Source organism: Thamnophis sirtalis, unplaced genomic scaffold, assembly GCF_051295495.1.
Source record: "Thamnophis sirtalis isolate CommonGarterSnake01/CBP01778 unplaced genomic scaffold, rThaSir2_p1.2 scaffold_4, whole genome shotgun sequence".
In the NCBI taxonomy this organism is placed as follows: domain Eukaryota; kingdom Metazoa; phylum Chordata; class Lepidosauria; order Squamata; family Natricidae; genus Thamnophis; species Thamnophis sirtalis.
In genome coordinates, this window is record NW_028261384.1 from 120,855,556 (window position 1) to 120,876,692 (window position 21,137).

Consider the following 21,137-nt stretch of genomic DNA (forward strand, 5'->3'; position numbering starts at 1 on the left):
GCAGTTCAAAAGGACATAAAAATACAAGTAGAAAAATAGGAACCACCTTTGGTGGGAAGATAACAGCACTCTGTGCACCTTCGGCATTTAGTCATGCTGGCTACATGACCATGGAGACATCTTCGGACAACACTGGCTCTTTGGCTTTGAAACAGAGATGAGCACCGCCCCCTAGAATTGGGAACAGCTAGCACATATATGCAAGGGGAACCTTTACTTTACAACAGATCTGAAAAAAGTGACCTATGATTGGTTTTCACACTTAACGACTGTTGCAGCATCCCCATAGTCATGTGATCAAAATTTGGGCACTTGGCAACTGGCTTGTATTTATGACAGTTGCACTGTCCTGGAGTCATATAATCACCATTTGTAACCTTCCTAGCCGGCTTCCAACAAAGCTATTGGGAGAAGCAGGGTTCGCTTAATAGCAGTAGCAATAGCACTTAGACTTATATACCGCTTTATAGGCCTCTCTAAGCGGTTCACAGAGTCAGCATGTTGCCCCCAACAATTTGGGTCCTCATTTTACCCACCTCGGAAGAATGGAAGGCTGAATAAACTTTGAGTCTGGTGAGATTCGATCTGCTAAATTGCAGGCAGCTGGCAGTCAGCAGAAACAGTTTGCAGTACTGCACTCTAACCACTGCACCAATGTGGCTCATATGACTGCATTTCACTTAACAACTGCAACAATTCACTTAATAACTGTGGGGAAAAAATTCGTAAAATGGGGCAAAATTCACTTAAATCTGCTTTGCTTAGCAACAAAAATTTGGGCTTGATTGTTATAAGTCGAGCACTACCTGTGCCCAGATTTGGATTCAGTAACAACCCTCTTTAAGATATACATGAAGTTGGGTGAATTACTTAAATGATGATTTGAGACCCAGCACTCAACACGTCTGCCCTAAATTAGAGATAACAGAGATTCTGTGTCTCCAAAAGTGGCACATAGGATAGGGCATATTTCAACACCTGTACTCATATCCTCACTGTTTCAATCAGATGCGTGCAACTTCATAGCTGAACCTAAAGAACCACGAAAGATAAAGGGGACAGAACTTTTAGCTCAGATTAATTAAAAAAAACCCTCTTAATATAAAAAATCCACTTTAGAACAAAGCAACCCAATTTGTAATAGATTTTGAAAGTTTCTTAGGAATGCAAATTCCGCAGGAATTGAGGAATTAAAAATGAAATAATTGCTTTTGTCATGCTAGAGACTCAGGTGCATCACAGTCTGATCCCATGAGAATACATTTATAAAAGACAGGAGGAGCGTGTGATTGGAGCGCCCTGAATAATGCTTATTTTTCTATGTTAAAAAAAGGAACCTGGTGCTTTATGAAAGCACAATTCAGCATTGTTTTGCTGCCACAGCTGATATCAACTTGCCTAGTAGGGAACAGGAGGTGTATGTCTCCTGTTATTCATAACTGTGGACCCCTCACAAATACTGAACCATGAATGCCTCCAATTCATTTAGGAGGAATAGAAGTTCTAAATCCAGAATAGAAAAATTGAAAATGATTGGGAGCAGAAGGAGAGGAGTACCATATTTTTCGGAGTATAAGATGCACCAAAGTTTTGAAGAGACAAATTTTAAAAAATGGCCTCCACAAAATGTTTCCCTCCCAAAAAAGGCATGAATAGCCTTTAGGGGGCTTGCAGAGTGCTCCTGGGGGGGGGGGGTTACCCCTCAAATGAGCAAAAAAAGGGCCTGTTTTTTGTAAAAAAAATTGCATGCATGGCCTTTAAGAGGCTTAAAGAGTACTCCTAGGGGCTGGAGGGGGGCAAAATTGAACAAAAAACTGCCTGTTTTCCATTCATTTCTGCCATCCCCAGCCCCCAGGATCTCTCTGAAAGCCTCCTGCAGGCTCTGCACAGCCATTTTGGTGAAGGGAGTGGGGCTTCCGAAGGCATAAAATGCTGTATTCAGTATATAAGATGCATCCAGATTTTCAGCCTCTTTTTTGAGGGAAAAGGGTGCATCTTATACTCTGAAAAATACGGTAACTTCATCTAAACAGCTGTAGAAGTACAGAACAGAAAAAAAAAATAAGAAAACCCTAAAATTCCAAATATTTTTTCTTACTCAAAGCACTAATACAGGTAGTGCTCGGCTTGCAACCAATTATTTGGAAGTTACATGGTCTTGAAAAAAGTCACTTCAAACCAGTCCTTGCACATGACTACATTTACTCTTCAACTTACAACAGTTCATTTAATGACTGTTCAAAGTTACAATGGCACTGAAAAAAGGGACATACGACCACTTTTCACACTTATGACCATTGCAGCATCCCCATGGTCACATGATCTACATTTGGCTGCTGTGTTTTGGGTTCATGGGATCCTCTTTCTACCACCTTCTGACAAGCAAAAGTCAATGGGGAAACTGGATTCATTTAATAACCGTGTTACTCATTTAACAACTGCAGTGATTCATTTAAAGTCGTAAAATCCGTCAAAACTCAATTAACAAATTTCTCACCTAAATTTGGGGCTCAATTGTGGTCTCAAGTTGAAAACTACCTGTACTGCAGCATCCCCATGGTCACGTTATAAAAATTTGGGCGCTTAACAACCAGCATGTATTTATGGGATGGTTGCAGCATCCCAAAGTCACATGATCACCATTTGCAACCTTCCCAGCTGGCTTCCAACAAGCAAAGTCAATTGGGGGTGGGTGGCGGGGAGAAGCTGGATTCTCTTAACAACTGTGTGATATACTTAACAACTGCAATGATTTGTTTCACAACCCTGGCAAAAAAGGTTATAAAAATCACATGTGACATGGTTAATAACTGCCTTGCTTAGCAAAGGAAATTCTGGTCTCGTTTGGGCTCAAGTGTGGTCATAAGTTGTGGACCACCTGTATTGTTATTCCCTCTCTACTTTCTATGGAAAACAAAGAGGAGGAAGGATTAATATCATCGAGTGACTTCACAGGCAAGAAGTGGCACCTTATGGCTCAAAGCATTACACAACAGAATCTGCCAAGTCACATTAAAAATTTAGGAGAATCCACTAGCCTTTCTCAAGTGACCAATTAGATCCCTCCAGGAAGCCAATTAACAAAACATTACTGATACAATGCCATCAGGATGTTGTTAAACTTTCTCCTATGAGAATTCCTACTGAAGAAACCATCCTCACACCCAACAGGAGCAAACTTCATAAAATAGTTTTTTCCCCCTCTATTAGTCTTCAACACCCTGATAGTTGGCCACTGCCAGGAACCTGGAGCTCCCAACCTATGCAGAAGGTTCAAGGAGAACATCACCCACAAACCTCAGAACAGCTCACCGCAAACTATAGCCAGGAAAGTGAAATTATTTACGCTACAGTAATTAAGAGTTTGCTGATTCAGACAGGGCCTCTCAAGTGATTATAGATTAGTAATGGTTAACTTCTTGCCGGAGAAACAGTCTGATGTTCAGAACTCAAGGAAAAAGGTTCTATTTTCAGCTGCCAGGTGGGCACAGCGATGTCCAAAGGCCGAAAAAAGAAATCAGGAATGTCAGTGTGGGAGGTTAAAAGGGGATATCAGAAAATCCTCTGTGGTTTGCCAAAACTTTAGTGTAGTACTGACATGAGTAAATAGCTCAGATTTGCATGTAGGAGAACAATTCACATTTGTGGGGCCCTGATTGGGATTGACGATGGGACCAAAAACCTGGCTGGGTGCTGCAATATTTGTGGAAATCCCCCCCCCCCCCCAAGCTCCATAGATTGTTCTGGAGAGGTAGGGATAGCGGGACATACTTACTCTTTGCTCTAGGAGGGCCCTGCGGATAGACACCCGCTGCTCCAGCTCCTTGATCTCACGTTCATGCTGGGCCTCGGTGTGGATCTTGATTTTGCTCTGGTAAGCGTTCAGCAGCTCGAGCTCCTGCTGCAACTGCATCCTTAGGACTTGGTATTCTGCCTCTTGAGTTTCATCCAAACGCAGCTAGGAAGAGAGGAGGAGGAGGAAGACATAAGTCCTACATCACAAAACCCCCTCTGTAGGATAGCATGGCTTTTAAAGGGACAGACAAGGTCTTCATAATCTAAGTTTCCCTATGCTTCTGGAATGGGCATTGGCCTCAGGCTAAAGGCAGAAATCTGTAAGATGGCTACCATTTAGTCTGTCTGCTTTGCAAAGCTGTTGCTGGAGGTCTCGCTGCCTCAAAGAAGATTATACAGCAAAAATTCCTTCTTGTGGTAGGGCTTCCCAGTTGACGATGGCTAGAAATTCAACTTAGCTGAGCATCTCCCATCTCAATGAAGGACAATGGGTACCTCTTGGATTCTGTTTAGAAAGCACCTCATACCTGGTCCTAAAAAAAGGGCCGGTGCAGGTGGAAGAGTCCGTTTTAAGACCAAACAATTGCTGGTCTTGTTCACGTTGCTTACAGAGTCAGGAGATCAAAGAGCTGATACTCCTTATGCAGTTATGGCAAAGGGAACTCTACCAGCCCCAGAGCTTTAAAACTAGACACCCATCTCAGAAAGGGTTTCTTTGGGAGTGAAGAAGATGCTACAGAGAAAAGCATGCTTCGGAGCCTTGTGATCAACGGACATTGTGGCTTGGCAGCCAGCCTCTTTCCAAGGAAGCCTTGGGGGACTACAGTTTTGAGAGCAAGCAATTATGGCTCTCTAAAATGTGTTACTCTCAGCATCTTCTCTTCCACTGTTCTTTTGGGGGAAAAGCACGACAATTAAACTGGTATACAATCAAAGCCATGTTTTAATGATTAAAGCAATCTTTCCAGAGGTGGTTTTCAGAAGGTTCTGACCAGTTCTGGAGAACTGGCAGTGGAAATTTTGAGTAGTTCGAGAACCGGTAAATGCCACTTCTGACTGGCTCTGCCCCCATCTATTCTCTACTTCCCAAGTCCCAGCTGATCGGGAGGAATTGGGGATTTTGCAGTATCCTTGTCCTGGAGTGTGGGGTGGGGAATGGGGAATTTGCAATATCCTTCCTCTGCCATGCCGCCACATCACGCCCACTGAACTGGTAGTAAAAAAAATTGAATCCCACCACTGAATCTCCTGGGCTTTATTCAAGGTAGATAAATTCTACCTCAAATACTCAGCCCAATCCAATGGGACTGGTCATTTTATGTTGAACTTTTTCTGGCCAAAGCTGGGGGAAGAGGGATGAGGATGGAAAGAAAAACTAAAAAAAAAAAAAAAAAGGAATTGGTTGGGGCTTGGGATTGAAAGCATAGTTGGGAAACGCTTTTCTCCGAACGGCCGATTCCTCCCTCTCTCCCACCCAAGGGGAGGGCAGCGCAGGGTACCTACGGCCTGGGTGGAGAGCATTTCATTGATGCTGTGGTCATACTGCTCGGCTAAGATGGCCAGCTTGCGGGTCTGTTCATCCTTCAGACGTTTGAGAATCCCCTTGTGCTCGCTCTTCGGGGTGGTCTCCAAGAGATGGTTGCGAAGGGCCTTGTATTGCCGCGTCTGGATCTTACAGGTGTCCTGAAACTGCTTTTTAATTTGCAGTTCTTTGGACTAGGGGAGGAAGAGGAGGAAGAGGAGAAAAAGGGGGGAAACAAGAAAACAAAAACAGAACAATGCCAGTGACCAGAGGAGGGAGAAGGAGAATGGCAAATAAAGAACAAATGCGAAAGGAAGAGAAGGAGAGAGACAGACAGAGAGAGAGAGAGAGAAAGAGAGACAGGAGCATGTATTAGACAAACAATTCCCACCAGTGGGGGTTTTGGTGGGAATAAACTAAATGTAGTATTACTCAATAATTTTACCTTCTAATGTTCCCACTTAAATCAAAGTTAACATCAGTATGAAATAGCTTCAGCTCATCCAAATAACTTTAATGGAGTGAAAAGATGCCTGGTAGCTTGATGAAAAATAACAACATAACAGAATAGGTAGGGGTTTGGGAGGTCTTCTAGTCCAACCCCCCCTCTCTCCCTGCTCAGACAAGTGGTTATCCAACATCTTCTTAAAAATTTCCAGTGTTGGAGCATTCACAACTTCTGGAGGCAATTTCTGTTCCACTGATTAATTGTTCTGACTGGCAGGAAATTTCTCCTTAGTTCTAGGTTGCTTCTTTCCTTGCTGAGTTTCTTGTCCTGCCTTCTGGTGCTCTGGAGAATCGGTTGATCCCTTCTTCCTTGGGGCAGCCCCTCAATACTGGAATGCTGCTATAATGTCATCCTTAGTCTTTCTTTTCAATAGGCTAGACATACCCAATTAAATTAGAAATACCCCAAAATGGGATTTGCCTCTGAAAGAACAATGCAGTATGCATTGGCTGACACAGCTCGTGAGGTAGGGTCTTCTTTCTGCCTAAAGAGGGTCTTCTTTCTGCCTAAGACCCCAGGAAGGATAAGTGGCACAAGGCTGCAGGGGAAAAACCAATGGAACGGGTCGATGAAGAAGCTTCATATATTCCATCGTGGGAGGATGGCTCCCTGTGGGATAACTAGGACAATGGGGACAGGAAGGGAGACTTGCTAGAAGTTCCCTACAGGCAGTCCTCGATTTACAACCTTTCGTTTAATGACCGTCACCGCATTCCCACGATCAAAATTCAAGCACTTGGCAAGCCAGCATTTATTTACAACGGTGGCAACATCCTGGGGTGATGTGATTGCCATTTGAGACCTTCCCTGCGGGTTTCTGACAAGGAAACGCCATAGGGGAAGCTGGATTCACTTAATGATCATACAATCCACTTAACAATGGCAGTGGTTTGATTTACAAATGTGGCAAAGAAAAGGTTGTAAAATCGGGTATGGCTTACTTACCAATGAAAATTCTGGCCCCAATTGTGGTCGTAAGTCAAGGACTAACTGTATTATGAACTGAGAAGCAGCTGAAGGGTTCTAGCTAGTTCTCCCCAGTGATTTTATTTCCTAGTTATCTGTATTTCACTGATGACCAGGCGACAGCCAAAGATGCCTCAGCAGAGAAATTTACAAGGGGTCTGCTTGCTCAAGAGGCTTAAATCTTGAGCAAACAATCAATAAAAATGTGCCTGTTTGTTTCTTCCTGAGTTTATATTCCTGAATATAAAAGGCACAAATGAATGAGACGACAGATTCTGAACTATATCAGAAACTTAACACGCACGCTCTGGAGTGTGCTAAACAACTGCATATTGGATGCCTGTGGAGATTCTCAGTCATCCGAATCACAGCTTTCTCGAAGGTGCTTTTTCAAAAGATGACTGGACTGTTTTTTCCCCTTGAGGAAGAAGTACAAAACATTTTGTTTCTCATCCAAAAAAACTTCATTAATTCCGATGGCAGGGGTGTGATGGTGATACGTAAGGATAGGTACTGTCAGTTGAGACTGATCAGTGGGGTATGGAAGGATAGGTTCTGACCAGATGGCAGGGGTGGAAGGACTGCATTTCTTTGAAGTCATCTGGTCGTTAATACTCTCCCTGAGAGTTCTTGAGGCCATTTGGGGATTTATCTTGCCCTGAGGGTCACCTGGATCAAAGTGCCATTGGTTGTGCCTCACCTACTTCCAGCCTACAACACAAAAGTTCCAAGAAGATTCCACAATTGTACCCCTGATTCAGGTGACCCCGAGGACAAAAATAAAACCCCAAGTGGTCTCAACAGCTCTCAGAGAGAGCCCTAATGACCAGATGACTGCAAAGAAATACAATCCTTCCATTCTCCACCACCACACACACAGTCCAAACCTATCCTTCCACCTCCCACATTCAGTCTCAACTGTCAGTACCTGTCCTTCCAACCCTCTCTCTCTCTCTCTCTCTCTCTCACACACACACACACACACACACACACACACACACACACACACACACACACCATCGCCATCACAACAGATGAATTTCTTGGGTGAGAATCAAACATTTTGTTTTTCTTCCTCAAGGAAAAAGCAATCCGGCTGCCTTTGGAAAAAGCAGCTTTGAGACAACTACATGTTGGTTTTTCTAAAAGTGGAAAAAAAACCAGTGCAAATTACCATAATCTGGATAAAAAAAATGATATCACTGCAGCTCCACATCATGGCCTAAATATAGATTGTAGGTGATATTCTCAACACCAATTCTCCAATAAGCTGATGATGGCTCTTCATCCTCTATCCTGCTTTGCAACAGAAATATTCTTCATTTTCAGAGGGTCGGAAAGTTTTCACAGGATACCTTTTGAAGACTTAGCTCTTTTGATGGTAACTTCCAATCCACCTGCACTCACTTTAAAAATGTCCTTTTAGTCCTTCTCTTCTAATCTACACACTATTTAGGTTCCTTTCAAAATAAATGTCGGAGAAGTGGAAGGAAGGATGGGAGAGCAGGTTTCAGCATTAAGATGTCAACTGGAAATGTCAAATTGGCATTAAGATGTCAAATGGACATCCCATTTTGCCTAGCAAAACCCAAAAGATTATTTTTCAGTCATCGATAGAATAAACTCAGCTGATTTTGAGAGACAGGAGTCTGCAACAGTGGCGAATTATCTGTTGACTCTCATTATACAAAATGTTATGATGGACACAAACTTCATACATTCGACAAAATTGGACCTGCAAGTTACCAAGGACAAACTTCATAAATGATTTTTAAATCTCGGAAAAGTTCAGTTCCTTGTCTAGGCCTTTTAGCGATTTATTGTTCTGTCAGCCAGTCATGCCAAACAATTCAATACAAAATTTGAACAACCTACTAGTTTAAAATAATTTGTGAAGAATGCCAACACCAGCTTTCCCAATTTGGTTCATTCCAGTTATGTGGACTACATCCCCCATGATCCATGCTAAATTGGCCACAAGGAAAACACAAAGGGAAGGAAGGCATTTTGAGCAAAAATTGATACACCAGGCAGGAATCCACCTGACTATCACAAAACGTGATGCAAGGAGTGGGGTTAGTCCAAATTACATGTTTTTTTTCCCCTTTATAAGTTATGTTTCCAATTATGGTGTGAGTTTATGGAGAAGTTTTGAGCTGCCAAGGAAATGCTATTCTTTTTTTAATTTAAACTAAGTCTAATTCACCCCAAAGCTCATATTGATGAGCAAAATGTTTATTTCCTTGCATATCTGATGACATCCCTTATATCTAAACCCACTCAATTATCTGTAATTTATGCTAAACTTCAAGAGTATTCTTTTCATGGCTACAATCTTTCATCACTCTTTGGACAACATTTAAAATGACCCCAAACCACAAATGGTGTAGAAAAAAACCTGTCTAAATTATACATTTTTCACCTTTGTATGTTATTTTAATTCATTTCATGAACACCTCATACACTTGAGAGGTCATAGACAGAAAGAGGTACTAGGAATTAAAGTAATAGTGGGATGTGGAAGAACATAACTCCAGTTACACCCTCCAAATAATTTACTTTTGGAAATCTAAAAGTACATCACTTGAGGATGTTTTTGGCACAGAGTGCATGAAAATAGACAGATAGCCCTGTTTTTAAGCTTAAGTGCCCTATTTTCTTAAAAATCAAATCACATCAAACTCAAAACTCACAATACAGAGGTGGTAAATTGTGGTGCAGAATTTTTATTTCTTTTTCCTTCAAAATTTCACATGCATCCACAACAGGGAAGGGAGAAATAAATAAACCATAGAAGAATGTCCCCCGCCACATGAAATGGGAGAAATAAATTAAAAATTATTTAACATAGCTTTTTTTAAATGTGAAGATAGAGGAAAAAAAACATAGTTCAAACACACAAAAATGGGTATACAAAATACATTATTAAAATGGATAAAATAGAATCTAGATTAATAAAAACAAGCTTGGCCAAAAAAAAAAAAAGATTAAGAGGAATGCTAAAAAATACACAAATCCACAGATGTTGCAAAACTGAAATAAATTTAAAAAATCATAGGTGAACCAAAAAAGGGAGAAATACAAGGTATGTGCTTTATGCAAACATGGGACCAAAAGCCAGAATCAATGAACATGGAATTATATCTAATTTAGGATAATCTGAAATGAATTGATGGGTGGATTTGAAAATTGGGAGGAGGGAACTGGACTAACTACAACATGAATGAATATAAGGAACTGAAAAAAATATATGGAAATGCACAGAAGTAACTGTTTAAAAATATTCTACCAAATTAAATAGAAATGAAGACTGCTTCAAACTGATTTAATTCTATAAAACATGGTATTGCCTGCAGCTGATAAAGAACTCGAAAGATAAAACTCTTAGCAAAGCCAATTTTTTAAAATTAACTGCTACTGCAACAAACAGGATTTATTGTCAAAGTCGGAGAATTCAGGATCACACTGTTTGTTGTCAGTCACATAAACATCCTGAGTGGATTAAAAAAAATATGGATTCTGTGATGATATATGTTTATATAGAATTCACTGGACTTTTGGTTTTGTTCCCTATCAAATAAATAAAACCTTTAAAAGCTAGTTATCCAACAAAATAATTAATGCAAACTGAACTGGATTTTATACAGCAGCTTCCCCTTATTTTTTTGACAAAGTCAACCCAATGCAGAGGATTTCAGAATGTCACAATTAAAATGGATCAGGATACTGGAGTTAAAAAGTGGGGAAGGCTGTGATAAGAGTTTAGTGCTTACCTGCTCAAAGTTAAAAAGGGAAAAACTGTTGGATTCATATAGGGAAAAAACAGAAGCATTTGGGTTTTCTAGAACTCTCTAACCTGGCTATTTACTGGATGAAAACAAATAGGATTTTCCTCCCAGGGTGACAGGGTCACCAGGAGCAAGCTAGAGGGAACTGGGGACAAGCATGTCACACTAGCCAGTGAGACTTGTGTTCACCCTAAAGCTTAAGGAAATGGTTACTGGAAATGATAGGGTAGCAGAGTTTAAAAGAAGTATAAAAAGTGAAGAAAAGGGGGGGGCTGTGATATTATGAGGCAGTTACCCCATTCTTTGGTGGATAAAAGCATAGCTGGTCCCTGGAAAACAAAAATGGAACATTATAGTTTGGAGATCCACCCTTGCACTTTAGAGATGGTCTAGGGCAGTGGTGTCAAACTCGTGGCCCGCTGCGTCACTTGCTGGCCCCGACCCCGCCCAGTTTAGTAAAGGGAGAAAAAGTCCAGATATGTCACATGACGCAGCCTGATGCCACGAGTCTGACACCCATTGTCTAGGGTTTCCAGTTTTGTAAAAAATAAAAATAAAAATAAAATGAAAAGGCTGCTCTCCTGCCAAACCACACTGGGGGAAGCATTAAAAGGCAAAACAACTTTGGTTTATATTTAACTTAAAAGAGGTTGCCTATGCCTTGGCTGCAGAGTCCAAAGCACATAGAAACATTATATATATATATATATATATATATATATATATATATATATATATATATATATATATATATATATATATATATATATATATATATATATATATATATATATATATATATATATATATTTGGTGTTGTTTTTTTTCTTCGACCAAAATGCAACAGCCTACACTAAAACAAACCACTACAATGCCAAGCCATTCATTTCAAATGCCAGCGTGTGGTTTTTCATTTAAAAAAGGAAGAAAGAAAAAAAAGCTACTGGATGGCCAATTACTGTTTTAAGTGGAAAAAATGTACAGCAATAAGCTGTCATTTTATGAATTTCTCCCCTTTTCAGTCGAATTGTATTGTTTAAAAATTCTGTTTGCCCTCCTTTCCTCCCTCCACAAAAAATTATATAAAGCTTACCAACCTACCCACAAACAAATACAAATATGTACATTCAAGTTCAAACTTTTAAAAAGGGGGATTGTTACAAATATGGTGAAAAATGATAAATATATGTATGTGTGTGTAAACATGCACACACACATACCAAAGGTGGAAGTATATACGAACGGCGAAAGAATCACTTAAACTAGGCAAACACTCAGGAGCTGAAGGTCTTGGTTTTTAAAAAGATGTTTAATTTCTCAAGATTTCATAAGGAGGTTCTTTCTCTGTGGCAGATGAAGAACTAGTGTATTTTAGCAGGAATTGGAACTCAAAGCTTTTCAGAAGATAAAAATGGCTTGAAATGAAGACACTTATGTATCTTCTCACTGTGCAAGAGATGCTGAAGATGGAAAAAGCAGCCATTACTGGATATTTTAAATAGGGGTTATTGGAAAGAATTTTAAGAACATTATTATTATTATTATTTTGGCAAACATGGAGCTCAACACCTTATCCCAGATGATGGAAATAGGAAATATTTGGTCCTCCCAAATAGCTGATTCAAAGGGGCCTCGGGTGATTCTTTCCTCGTTGACACAATGAGCACAAGACAAAACCTCCTGTCCACACCCAATATGTAAACAATCAGAGCTTGCACAAACATTTGGTTCTCTGCTCTGCCCATATTAAAGCTTCTTTTACCAAACGCATCCTGCCCAGAACCTCCTGGTAAGAAGGCAGCAAAACATCAACAAACCTTGGAGGGAGAGAAAAAAATTGCTTTTGAGAGTAAATACTGAAAAAGGGCTTCGGTCTGATTCCCCAGACTTCTAGAAGCTGGCCCACTGCACAGAACATTGCCATGTAAGAGAAAGGCAGGTCAACTGAAATGGCTTGTATCACAAAGTTAGGCAGGGTTTAGAAACCCAAGATACTAAGGGCCGTTATCTCCAGGGCTTCCTGACAGTTGGGGACACACGCACACGACCACTGCTTCTATTCAACCGTCTCACTGGCCCGCTGGGATGGCTTCTGGACCTTGCCCCACGTGCCACTAAGCAGGGGATACGGCTGGGCTTTTCTTCCTTCAGAACATACAAGCCCTTAAGACAGTGGAGCACAGAAGGGGGCAAGTGAGCGCAGATCACCTTGGTGAGGATCCTGTTGAGGGTACGGATCGGTTTGGCAAGGAGAGCAAGGATCCGATGGTGCCAGGGAAGGGGTGGCTGCCGCTGGCGGGATAATACTGGGATACGACTTCGGAAGCTGCCTTTGTTTGTTTTGGGGAAAAGGCGGAAGAGCCCCCGTTCGCTAACCAGCCCCAGGCGCTGCAGGATGCGGAAAACTGGATGTGGGAGATGCAGGAGAGCCAAGAGCAAAAACCGACGGGCATGGCGGGGAAATCCCTTTAGGCTGTGTCTGGCCAGGGCCCCCAGGAGATAAAGGGGCAAGAAAACCCAGGGAGAAGCTAAGAGGTAGGAGGCCAAAAGAATGACCGGAACATACAGGCGCCCCCTGTTGGCACTCAACCCCACCACCCCTACCGTTCCCCCCAAGTTGATAAGAAGAAGAAAGGAGGACCCGGAGAGAAGAAAAACAGAGTGCAACAAGGTGTATGTAACTGCCAGGCCCACTAGGAATCCTTCAAGGGCCAGGAGAATATCTTGGAAACTCCCTCCCTGGGCCCAGAGAGCAGCGAGCAAAAGCAGGAGAGTGGGGGCACAAGGATATGCAGAGACCAACAAGGCCAAAGCCACACAGAGAACATGAGGTAAAACGGCTGCCACCGGAGAGCCCCCTGGATGGGATTTGCCAGCTCCCTCTTGACTGTAGGGATCGTCGCCGGCTAGGCAGCCATCGCCTGAACCTCTCAAGGACACTTCCTCTAGGATAGTGGGGAGAGACTGAGCGTACAAATCCTCTTTGCATAGAAATGGTTCTAGCTCATCATCGGCTTCTTGGCCATCAGGCTCTGGAACGCCTGGTCGCCCCCAGATTGGCAGCAGAGCCTCAGAAGCATCTCCGCAGTGATCCAGCTCTCCAAAAAACTTCTGGCTTAGATCTACATTGGTAACTTCCTCACCATACAGCTCTTGCTGTTTTAGGCTTGCCACAGAATAGTCTAAAATCCAGCCTTTGCTGCTTGAACCAAAGACCTCATGGCCCTCCTCGTCAAGCCCCAGACACTCCTGTCTTTCTTCTAAATTTTCTGCTTCCTGCCCATCTGGAATTATATCTGCCATGCAGGGCCAATCTGGCTTCACCTCTCCACAATCTCTCATTTTTGACATTAAGGACTCCACGACCTGATTCCTCAAGCCCAGAACGCCCTTTGGTGACCATTCTTGGACATGAGACTCAATATGTGCTGTGTCCAGCTCTGGAGCTTCCTCCTCTTGATTGCATTCCTGGACCATTTGTTCATGACTGTCTAACTCAGACTTTAAAATGTCCTTTGTATGTGTGTACACGTCTAAAAGGTCTGGGTATTTTATTCCCAAATTGACTACCTCAGCTCCAACCTGAGTTGACTCCAAAACTTCTCCAACATGTGTGCCATCACCTGGATCATCACAAACACAATCTGACTCCAGGACATCCAACTGACACCCTTTTTGATCTAGATTCTCTGTGTACAGGTATTCCAAATCTGCCAGATGCTCCTGATCCCCCACCACACCGTCACAAGGACCATGCCCACCCAAAAGGTCCTCTCCGGAGTCTAGACTTCCAGCCTCATATCTGTCCATTTCTGTCACCCCTGGGTGTCCCTGCCCTGACTCCAGAATTCCCACAACCTGCCCTTCTGGACACAATTGGCAGCAAGGTGGCGTGTAGGTAGCACCTACTTTGAGGCTTTTAGGCTGCTGCCGGACCTCCATGGCATGCTTCTGGCGCAGTTCCTGTTCACGGCGTTTATTGTATTCCAGCTGGTTTGACAGCTCAGTTTGGTGTTGCAGACGGGTAAGCTCTGTGCGGGTACGCTGGACAGTGTGAAGGTGACGAAATTCCAACTCCTGGGTGGACTCATGCTGGCGCAGCAACATGGCGCACTCCAGATCCTTCTGTGTTTGTTTCTTGTTCAGTTCCTAGAGGCCGGGGGTGGGGAAGAGAGCAGAATGAGAATGTTATGTTCCAGAAAGAGTTATCTATGGTTCCAATATATATGAAATATTCAGCACTTTTCTTCCTTTTGTCCAATGAGTACCCTCTTTTCTGATGGCCCTACAACAGCAACTCTTTTTCATTGCCCTTTGACAGTATCCTATCTGTGTAAGTGAACCAATATGAGAGTTGATACTATCAACCATGACATCCTTCTGGACCATCTAGGGACTGGGAGTGGTTCTCCTCCCTTCTCTGTAGTTGGGTTTAGTTGCTGTTGGCAGGGAGATCAAGTCTGAGACTTTTGACACACATGGTGGATTAGAACTCAATGCACCCCACGCAATATGCCTGACATGTACTATGTACTATCTAAACAAGACTGCATTGGGTGTCATGATTATGATCTCCAACTGTATGTCTTGACTCTGGGCTGATCAGGTGACTGTCACAAGGTCTTGTTCCAGTCCTTGAGGTTATGTGAATCTGGAATGGAAAGAAACACCCAACTCTGAGAAGACTGAGTGGTTTTGAGTATGTGTACTACCCAGATCTGGAGAGATTCTAACTTTGGTCTTCAAAGGGCTAATACTTTCCCCTTCAGGACTGCTGCACGATTTGAGGATTTGCATGGACTCCCAGCTCCTGCTCAAACAGCCAGTGGCAGTTGTGGCCAGGAATACTCTTAGGAAATTGCACTTATCCATAGACTTCCAGGGGCAATTCAAGATGCTGCTTTTCTCTCTTTCTAAAGCTCCAGTTTCCATAACCTTTAACTAGGTGAAATGGTGCTTTAGGCAAGAATTTTTGAACAGACGGTCCCTCAAATGGATTCATTTACTTAATGTGTCCAAAATCTGGGACCCATAACCCCCATGGAACTGAAATTTGGCAAATTTTATGCAACATTTTATGACATCAAAATGATCATAAAACAGTTTATGACATAATACATGCCATAAAATATTTCCTGTGCTGATGTCTGATTGTGCTATGCAGTTCAACATAGGCAGTTTTTCCAGTGAAGGCGCTACATGAGAGCTTCTGTCATTCAGGAATCTGGTAAGGAAACATCTCTGAAAGGATGGCCAGATGGGTCACTGGTTGCCTAGTTACCTATAATGCACGGTGGATTGTCTGTTCATGACTGGCACTGTCAACATGGTCTGATTCCCATTTATTTACACAATGGAACCAAAGAGTGTGGGCTTTTTATGCTGCAGAGCCCCTGTCTTCTAAAATCATTCCCTTCAGGACTCATATAGCCTCCAACCTGGCATAATTTAAACAACCTCTTAAAACCTGGCTGCTCTCTGGGCCTTGGACTAAAGTTGATGGCAGACTCCTCCTAACTAGTTTGCTAGAGGCTGTGCTATTTTCCCTCAGAACGGTTTATATATGGTTTTGTATTGTAATATTTTAAACAGTTGAATATTACACTCTGTTCAGAGTTGCTATGGAATTGGGTGGCCTAACTAATTTAATTAAATGGCATTTAATTAATAAATGTCACAAAGAGCTCGCAAAGGCAGGCATTCAAGTAACTGCTCATTATGCCATCTTTCCAAAGAGATACGGGTGGAAAAAGGGATACACAATTTAGCCTGCTCAACACACCCACCCCTCAGAGTACACCTCCTGCAGTTTTGCTTTTCAAGCACAGACAGACACCCCCTTCCTGCTCCCATCAGGCACCCATTACTGGTCCCCACCTCCCGCAGTAAGTCTTGGTCCAAGTTATGGCGTGCCAGCAGCATCTTGCGTTTGTATTGGCGACATTGCAGCTCAAAGTACTGCCGCTGGCGCCGCAAAAGGTTGGCCTCTTCCTCGGCCTGATAATGTTGCATGTTCTCTTTTTGTCTGAGCAACCATTCCTGCTTTTCCCGCTTGGGTGTGCTCTGATTCTCTTGCAACTCCTGCAAAAGAAGTAACACGAAAAAGTGAACCCTCCTTTGTTGAAAAATAGGGCTAAGCTTTGGCTATTGAAGGGCAGCGTATTCACAAACTGCAATGACCGAGTTCATCTGACACTCTAACACACAATTCAGTATACCGTTGAATTATGTGACATGCGAATTTATATGTGGGGAAGTACAGTCATCACCCCTCCAACATTTGGGTACAAGACTGGAAAAGACTGTGGGTAGATTCCTTCAAATAGAATCAGCCCAAGGGTTTTGGAATACAGGTCTCATTATCTCCCACTCATATATCAAGACATATATTGAGGACAGCTATCTTGGCAAACGGTTCATGGCTGAGAACAGGCCCAGAATTCCAAAAGAATGCGTATAAATTATACCTTTAGGCAAATTTTCATTTCCTTTTTAATATACACCTTTTTGGTTTTATCCTGGAGCAACAACAAACACGAGGACACAAAACCCTCATGTCTGCCACAGTTATGTGTTTGCTCAGTAAATAAAAATCCTTATCGTGTCATCTCAGGAAAACAACAATATTTCTATCTTTCTCTTCAAAGATACAGGCTCCATATCATTATAGGAACTGTCAGCATGACAGCATAAATCTCATTTGGTCATTTCTGGTCTGTTAGGACGTTGTTTTCCACATATTCCTAAAAATCAGTTAAATGCCTCATTTTACCTTCCCCCAAAGAAAGAATTTGCATCATTATACATGAAGTTAAAAAAAATCAAAATAAGAGAACAAATTGCGAGGAGAATTGCTAGATGTTGGGTGACATGTAAATTTAACTTATCGTCTTCATCGTCATCATCACCATCGCCATCATCTCTGAAAGACTTCATGGTCACAGGCAGAGTTTAGGGTGGCAAAAGGAACTTTGGAAAGTCAGCTGCCAAACTAGCATGGGATAATTAACTTTTGGCTTCCTACTGCTACGTTTCACCATCTTTCAAATCAGGGTACCTCTTTCAGCTGCTCCTTCCGTAACTTATATTGGCGCTTCTGTGATTCAAGTAAGTTGCCCAACTCCTTCTTCTGTTGACCCAAGATATGTTGCTGAAATTTCTTCTCTTCGGCCAGGGCAGCTTTTGCCTGCAGAAGTGGAGTGGAACAGAAAGATGGTTTAGCCATGCACATAGCCATGTACATAGTCAGAACATCATCCAAGGAGACGGGAGAATGGTGGGAAACTAGTCATTACTGCACATGTTAACTAATAACTTTAAACCATCCTTTAGAGCAGAGGTCCCCAAACCCCAGCCCATTGGAAAGCAGGCCACTGAAGTGGGGGGTGAGTGCAAAAGTTTCATTTGTGCAGGATTTAGGTTGCATATTACCAAATCATCCCCTCCGAAACTGCCAAAGCCCCCGCCACCAATTCGTGGAACCAAAAAGGTTGGGGGCCACTGCTTTAGAGAGAAATAAGAAAGGGTACAATTTGGTCTCTGGGAAGAAATGGAAAACTGCTGTGGGATGAAGAGCTGATGAGTAGATTGTCTCTTTGTAATTCCTTTCTGGACAAGGAAAGGACTTGAGATTGCCCACAAGTGCACCAGACAGTTTGGTCCTCAGGAGGAGACCGCAACACTGCAATCTCTGGTAGATTTAGAGGTCTGTGAGATGAGTTATCTTGCTCAACCCATAGTTGGCGCTTTTAAGGACAGTAGGTTTGGGTATTAATTTTTCTAATCACTTTTGGAAATGCTTGTTGACTGCCGTTCAGCTACTGGGTTTCCCCAAAAATAAGATGGGATCTTATTTTCTTTTCACCCCCGAAATATGGCCTTATTATCGGGGGTGGAGGGAGTGGGCAGGGGATGGGATGGGCCGCAAGACTCCACTTCAGTTTCTGAAAAACGGCACCGCCAAGCGAGTGAGTGAGGCTGGCTGTGACGGCTCTGACTCAGTGGGGCTTATGAAAAAAAAAAAAGGGAGAGAAAGAGAAGGGCAGGAAAGGAAGGGAAAGTGGGGGGGGAGGGGCAGCTTAATGGGATATTCGATATCCTGTAAGGTGCATTTCTTGCCCTGGGACTTTTTTCTCCCCCTCCTCTTTTTCTTTTCATAAAGCAGAGCCGCACCAGCTGGACAGGGTGGAGATGAGGAGGGCAGGATGCTTGGGATTGGGGGGGGGGGGGCGTGTGACTGGTGAAGAAAAACAGGGGAGGAGGGAGGGCTTTGACTTTCTCAGCGCCTCTCCCCTCCTCCTTTAACCTGCCCCACTCGTGCATCCTCTTCCTCCTCCCCCCTTTCCTCCCTCTCTGGGAACAGCACTTTCCAAAAGGCGCTGGGAGGAAAGGAAAGGGCGAGCGACATCACTGAGCATGCCCGTTCGGACACATTTAACAAAAAGGCAGCCTGGCTGTCAAAAGGAGACACCGCACCCGCTTGAGGTGGGCTTTGGCAGGTGGGGTCCTGAGAAGTTTGGGGGCCACGTGGAGACGGCGAGGGAGATAGAGGGGGTAGGGTGGGTGGTAGGGCTGTTGGCTTTCCTTTGCCGTACTTCTTCTGCACGACCACCGGGTGACACGTGACGGGCTGGGCAGAACGTGTTGCTTCTCTAGAGCAGTGTTTCTCAACCTTGGCCACTTGAAGATGTCTGGACTTCAACTCCCAGAATTCCCCAGCCAGCGAATGCTGGCTGGGGAATTCTGGGAGTTGAAGTCCAGACATCTTCAAGTGGCCAAGGTTGAGAAACACTGCTCTAGAGCCCTGCCAACCTTTTGGGGCAAGTTTCCTCCCCCACTTTTCCTACTTGGAGGTAGGGAAGGGTGACCAAGGGGCTGCGCCCACCCAAATTCTCCCCCCAAGTTGCCGCAACCATCCAACACGGGCCTGAAGGAGATCCGGGTGCAAAACATGGCACATTTAAACACATGCAAAAAAAAAAAAATCATAACCCTCTCCTTTCTCCTCACCCACGCCCTCCCATTCACCCTGCACCCTTCCCTTTCAGATTTGGTGAACTTCCGAAAAGCCTGCTGTCTCTCGCTGCGCATGGATTTCAATAGTTTTTTGGGGGAGGGCTTATTTTTTTTGGGAGGTTTATTTTAACCCATGTGCTGAAAAGCCTGATTGGGTTTAGTATCAGGACGTGTCATATTTTCAGGGAAACACAGTATTAGGAACCTTCGGATTGGCAAGTTTTACAACACTGGATGAGTTTCCTTCAATCTTCAGTGAAAAAAGTTTTAAATACAAGTTTAAGTACTTAAAAAATATTTTAGAATAAACAAGCAAATAATGGTTGACTTTTGAAAATTGCAAGTCAGTTAAAGATAGATTTAAAATATAATTTGGGAATTAATTGAAAGAATCCTTCCCATGGGAAAATTATTTTGTTTTGAATTCTCCCAAAAAATCATGATGACTTTGAAGGTTCAACGTTAGAGGAACCAAAAGGAACTAGATTACAATTAAAGAGGAACACAGTTACTAATATAAGATCAAGCAAAATATTTTAACGTGGGATACATTGAAAGACTGCCTTGAACAATATCAATTTTACAAGTGTCTACCTCTAATTAGACTGCTTCAAGGATTTTAGGAAAGAGGAACAGGTTTTACTTGAGCTGAATGGGTTTAAAATGACAGCTATAGTAATAATATGAAAAAGATATTCTGGACATATAAAAGAAACTGGCTGATGTCTTAGTAATTAAAAAGGATATTATACTAAGAGAGTAATTTTTTTATACTCAATTTACAGAAGAAAGTTTTGAAGAATTTTGTAGAGGGGACAAAGAAAATATGAAAAAAGTAAAATTCTAGGACATTATTTAAATGGATCAGGATTGTAAAAAGCAAAAGGAAGGAATATCAAGTTGATTTCTTTGTTCAAATTAAAATAAATATGGTGTTTATGTCCGTAAACCTCACAGTGAACTTTTGCTGACCAGGATTGAGATGACAAGAGATGGGAAGCAGGAAGAAGAGATCATGTACTATATTTTAATAGAAGGTATTAAGTTACTAATATTTCTTATATTTGTGATGAAGCAGAAGTCACTTCTTTGTATAGTTCTTTTCCCCCCTTTATTATATTCTTATTTTTGTATCTTTTCTATTTTTTCCCCTTTTCTGCACTTTCTATTTTTCTTTGCATTCTTTTTTTAGTTGTATTGTTTTAATCTCTATAATTGTAATTGTTAATAAAAAATATAAAATAATTGTATCATTTGTACAAGGCATAACATCTCCTTGACAAGGAGATTTGGTTGCAAACACCCTTGTCTAAATTATTCAATTCTTTGGGGGAGGATGTTTTAATTTTAAAGAATAGATCAGGTCCGGGAATATATGGACCTGTTATGATTGAAGCTATTTCTGTTTTGGATAATTGATTTCCTTGCTTTCAACGGCAAGTTAATACTGATCTACCAAAGTGACCAGATCATTGCTGATTTGGCCAGAAGGAATGGGAACAATCAGAACGGTGTGAGTTAATCAGAGAGGCTCTTCCCTAGC

At 42.3% G+C, this 21,137-nt stretch overlaps 1 protein-coding gene across 2 annotated transcripts in view; it reads right to left on the reverse strand.

The window, feature by feature from the left end:
- TAOK2 (TAO kinase 2) overlaps nucleotides 1-21,137 on the reverse strand; it is a 48,510-nt gene that overhangs the window by 4,673 nt on the left and 22,700 nt on the right. The window contains exons 14-18 of one of the 2 annotated variants that reach the window (XM_087714016.1): nucleotides 17,637-17,765; nucleotides 16,457-16,660; nucleotides 14,489-14,728; nucleotides 5,299-5,511; nucleotides 3,776-3,958 (exon numbers count right to left, since the gene is read on the reverse strand). In XM_087714016.1, coding sequence (XP_087570142.1) covers nucleotides 3,776-3,958; nucleotides 5,299-5,511; nucleotides 14,489-14,728; nucleotides 16,457-16,660; nucleotides 17,637-17,765 — 969 coding nt within the window. Of the gene's footprint in view, nucleotides 1-3,775; nucleotides 3,959-5,298; nucleotides 5,512-11,869; nucleotides 14,729-16,456; nucleotides 16,661-17,636; nucleotides 17,766-21,137 lie in introns of those variants that run through there. The other variant, XM_087714015.1, reaches the window with a different exon arrangement.